The sequence below is a fragment of the Anarrhichthys ocellatus genome, unplaced genomic scaffold, assembly GCF_004355925.1.
Source record: "Anarrhichthys ocellatus isolate YVR2014 unplaced genomic scaffold, GSC_Weel_1.0 scaffold13, whole genome shotgun sequence".
Lineage (NCBI taxonomy): Eukaryota > Metazoa > Chordata > Actinopteri > Perciformes > Anarhichadidae > Anarrhichthys > Anarrhichthys ocellatus.
This window is the reverse complement of record NW_022280043.1, coordinates 1,123,212-1,128,222: the sequence shown is the minus strand read 5'-3', so window position 1 is coordinate 1,128,222 and position 5,011 is coordinate 1,123,212. Positions and strand designations below refer to the sequence as shown.

General features: G+C 43.7%; 1 protein-coding gene across 1 annotated transcript; it reads left to right on the top strand.

Moving 5' to 3' along the window:
- The first annotated feature begins 606 nt into the window (after positions 1-606).
- Positions 607-2,238, top strand: LOC116386639 (zinc finger and BTB domain-containing protein 17). The gene has a single exon (XM_031853038.1). It carries the CDS (start codon positions 607-609, stop codon positions 2,236-2,238), a length of 1,632 nt encoding a protein of 543 aa, XP_031708898.1.
- Positions 2,239-5,011: the final 2,773 nt, after the last annotated feature.

The following is a 5,011-nucleotide window of genomic DNA, read 5'->3' as shown; positions in this document are numbered from 1 at the left end:
CCCCCTCTGTCACCGACTCAGAACAATAACACAGTTACCCCCAAACAAGAAGTTGTCCCTGTTGATATTACGCCAGTTGCAAAACCTGAGGTGTCCCCGATAAACGATCTCTCGATTGAACAGCTGAGGCGGCTGCTCACAAAACCTGGTATAAAGACAAAAGCTCCATCCATCAGCAGGATTCTTGAGGTCAGTAAGAAAAGGGTCGTCTCTCTGACAAAGACTTTATCACCTGTTGTGCTTCTTGAAACCCGTCAGAAGCTCCTGGCTCCTGGCAGTAACGGCCCTTATGGGAGATATCAATGTGGCCGCTGTCGGAGGGTGTTTCAAGACTTGGACAAACTGACAGAGCATCATTTCTTGCACAAAAAAGAGAGAATTAAATGTTGTCGTCGCTGCAAACAGCTCATCATTGGGCGGCTGCCTCTACCTGACAATCACGTATGCCCTCAGTTAGGAAACGCAACCATACAGCTGTCAAGCTCTTTAAAAAAAAAGTCCCCTTTTCCCCAAAAAATAGTGCCATTCCACAGTCTAAACAATTCAAAAAAAGTCTTCTATTGTCCATCGTGCAAGCACAGCTATGCACGCAGGTGGAACCTCAAAATGCACAAGTGTCAGGGCCCAGGGTCGGTCCCTTCTCCGCAGGCCACTCCCTCCATTCAAATGCCAGTATTGAGATCAAACAGTGAAGCCAAAACGGATGCTGGATCTCAACTCAACAAGAGTGTTGCCGTGGGCACTGAGGTTACCGATCGTATCAAGGTAGAGGCCAACTCTCCAAATTCCGCGCAGTCTGCAGTTTCACAGTCGGCCTGGACTCATCCAGCAAATAGCTTCTCACCTTTCTGCTCCAACTCTTCCATGAACGAGGAGAAAAAAGAGGCCTCTCTGTGTGGGATCTCGCTCCAGCAAGGACAAGAAAACAGCAGCTGGGATGCAGCAGAAGATGATGATCAAGACAGTGATGAAGGAGAGTGGACGATACCCTTGGACGATGAAATGGAGGTGCTTGGCTTTACAAAGAAAGCTGGCAACGACCCACCGGTGAAGAAGTCTGCAGAGACCTCTAGCCTGCGCTATTTCATCCGAGACGGTGTGAAACGTTACCCTTGTAACAAATGTCAGAAAACCTACAGTCGCCCATCTACTCTGAGGCGCCATCTACGGCTGTGCGGGTTTAGGCCACGTGGACCCGTCGCACAGAGCGGCGGTCAGAGTGGCGGTCAGGGTGCCACTCTGCTAACCGGCAACAATATGAAACCAATGTTTGCTTGTTTTGTCTGCGGTAAGACCTTTAACCGCAAAGATAACATGATGGTGCACAGAAAGAGATGTCAGTTGCAACGAACAATGGAAGATGCTGCACAGGCGGACAGACGGCCCGTGCAGCAGACCGTGTCGGCCGTTGCAACGGACTGTCAGACCAAGGAGGACGACGACGGAGGCAACTGGGGCATCATGTCACTGCCCTCCGTGCTTCCACGGAGGGTGACGTGCGAGTGTGGGGTCGGATTTACATCCCCGAGGCTTCTCCTGGAGCACCTGCAGAAGCACGCGCAGGAATCCTACACGTGTCCAACTTGTGGAGAGACTGTTAATTCCTGGGCGGACTATGAAGTTCATCTGCAGATCCACATGCACCCTCATCACCAGCTGCTGAAGGGACTTCAACCACAACGATCACAACCTCTGCTACTTAGATTTCAGCAGCAGCGGCCTAAGCAGCAGCAGCAGCCATCTCGGTCAGTGCGTCAGCCTCCGCAGAAGCAACCGCGCACAGAGCAGGCTTCAAATCCAACCAAGAAGCAGCAGCGGATTGTGTGCACACGATGCGGCAACACTTTCGCCACTCGCTGTTCCCTGCGAAGGCACTTATCCTGGAATCGGTGCAAAGGTGTGCGGGCCACAAATCCCACAAACCCACCCAAAGCGTACCACTGTTCCCACTGCAACTCTGACTTCCCAAACTCCATCAGTCTCATGTTTCACCAGAGGAGTGGGGCTTGCAAGCCCGCCATCAAGCCCGTGCGTTGCCCCATTTGTCTTCGCTGGTTCGGCACCGTGGACGGATTACAGAAACACCTGCTTACTCACAAACAGTCTGAATCGTATCGCTGTGATGTCTGTCAGGGTACTTACCCAAACCTGAAATCACTCAAAAACCACCGCAGGAGGATTCATCGCATCATGGCTGGAGACACGAAGCCCCAAACACAAGAACAGCTGACTTTGTAATGACCGCGAACATGGGAGCGGTGCACATAAGAACAGATCCCTTTTTATTAGGGCTCGTTCTTTCCATATGTGCCAATTGTAGTTTACTTAGGTTAATTTTTTTGTGACACTGTACAGCCACCAGATGAGTGTATTTTTGATTTATTATGAAGTGTGTAATTGTAGTTTGTCACTTAAAGAAAAAAATGGGGGTGGGGGAAGAACCGTGGTGTACAGTACATTTTTAGTTTTGTCAAGTTAATCTCTTTCTATTAAATAGCTTCATTAGCCTGTAAATGTTTCTTAACATTTGGTAATCAAACTTTTCTCTCAGAGTTTGTGATGTAGCTGATTGTTGTTCCTGGTGTTAATAAACATACCAGTTGTAAAACATGTTTTCGTTTTGTGTGGTATGGGACCGAATATCTCAAATGCAAGCCAGTAAATAACTCTTGTTGCAGCCATCCTTGTTTTATGTGCTGGCTTTTTTTTTTTTTTTTTTTTGCGCAAAGTAATGTTACAGATTTATTTGGAACTACACACATATAGACATTTCTTTATGTGCTGGCCTTTACTCATCAAAATTATACAGATAGTTTTTGTTAGACAGACATTTTCAAAAGAACGTGGTATACTTTATAAAGTACTAGTTTTAATACAAGTCCAAGACAAAAGGGTGTGGGAGTATGTTTTGCTAGTTGCAGCATGCAAAGATCCATGGTGAAATCTGAAAACTATACAATAACATCTTTTGATCTTTATTACAATTTTAAACCTAAAAAAAAATTGTAGACTAGTTTTTCTTAGATGACCCATTGGGGAGACCCGATGTAAATTATTGAACAAGTCATTTGTTATGTTCACATGATTTTAATGTGCAGTATCTTCTAGAAGGATTTAATGTAGAAATACTTCTTCATAAATTAATGGTTTGCATTTTAAAGTTAATTTGATACATATGCCTTTACATTATGTATGCAAACAAATAAATGGCGTATAGTGTCTCTGTCCCGGCTGAATGACCAACATCCCAAGGGCCCCTAAAAGCTCCAGGTTTACTTTGACTTTGAATATTCACAAGTCTGTACAACACAATTAAAGCATAGCATCAGCTGACATGGTACAGGGTGTACCTTAAGGTGTCTCATACTTTATTTCTGGATCTTCCGACAGTTTTGAGGACCATCTTTGTCAAATTTTAGTTTGATTCATTTGACATAATGTACTTTAATCAAACCACACAGCATATCTGTTGCTCATCAGTATTCCAGTGGGCTTTATCACAGCTAGCAGGTTAATCTGGCCATATGTTTAATTAAATGTAAGGTTTTTAAACAAACTACTCTTACAATAGTACTCGAGTAATAAAACCATATTTTTTGTCTTCTCACAAGTGTTGATTGAACTGAATTACCATCTCCCACTTCAGCAGAAGCCTGATAATTGTTTTTATCAATATAATTTAAAGGAAAATCCAAACAAAAGGTAGGAAAATGAGTTTTCCCTCCTTGGGGATGGGATCACAAATGCTTGCACACAAGGTTTATATAATCTAAATTCTGTTAACTTTAATTTGATCCTAATTTATATTCAACGCGTTTATGTAATCCATCTACAGCTCTCTCAATGCCTCTGAAATGGGATACATAAAATAAGTACTCTAAAAATGAAAACTGTGATAGTCACTGCTTATTTTCACTGGGGGAAAACAAAACTAAGCGGACTGTAGAAAAACTACACTGGTAGGGAAATCTGACCGTATTGTCTAGGGCTGTGTCCAACGTCAGGAATGACCTGCCAGCCTCATAGTAATATTATTTATATTGCTTTGTGTAACGCAGACTAAAATCACCCAGCAGAACTACTGCACTAATAACATCAGAGGTGAATCAGCACCTCCGGTCGACAGGTGTCAATGTAACGATGCAGAACCCGGACGTGTTGCTGTAGAAGCGCGCCATCCGTAGAAGAAGAGTGGGCTCTTTCCACTTGTTTTTTTGTGTGGCTAGTGGGCTAACTGCCACCTACTCGGTCTAAATACCGGTAAGTTTAGCCCGAATGTGAGTGTCCCACGAAACGACAATCGACAAGCTTTGTGCGGTTTTGTTGCAAGGACAAACCATAATATTAACACGCCGACACTTCGACATTTATGTGAAGGTAAGCTAACGTTATTGTTCGTGAGCTAGTTGAGGCTAACGTTAGCATGCTAGGTTTTAAGCGAGGCAAGGGCGCGTTAAACTAAATTACGGTATAAATTGTAAAACGTGTCTAGCTAACGTATTTTTTCCAGATATTAAGCAGTATGGAATAATAGTACAGTAAATATGCCACCCTAGTAATTGGATGGATGACTCTACGGTATGTATTTCACAACCTATGGGTGTATGATATAGAAATAATCTGGTTAACGTTAATGAGTTTAAGACTTTTATTTGTTCGTCTCCTAAGTTTCAACTCTCTTTTAGAGTCGAGCAAATGTTCGGAGGAAACTGTAAGTGATGTTGAAAGTTCCAGTCATCTCTCCTTAGCTTAGCATGCCGTTGTGTGTAGCGGTTAGCATAGCTAGCTCCTTATTCAGATAGTATCAGTCACCATTAAACGATGAGGTAACGTCACAACTGAATCACATATTTTTCCATGTTTTTTTGAAATATATTTTTGTTTATATCCGACAGCAAAGCTGCTCCAGAGGGCTCCATTCAAACGGTGAACAGACTTAGCCTGATGATGGCGAGAGGAAGTGTCCTGGAGGACGGCTTGGGCAGAGACTTGATGGACGCCGGACGGTTTT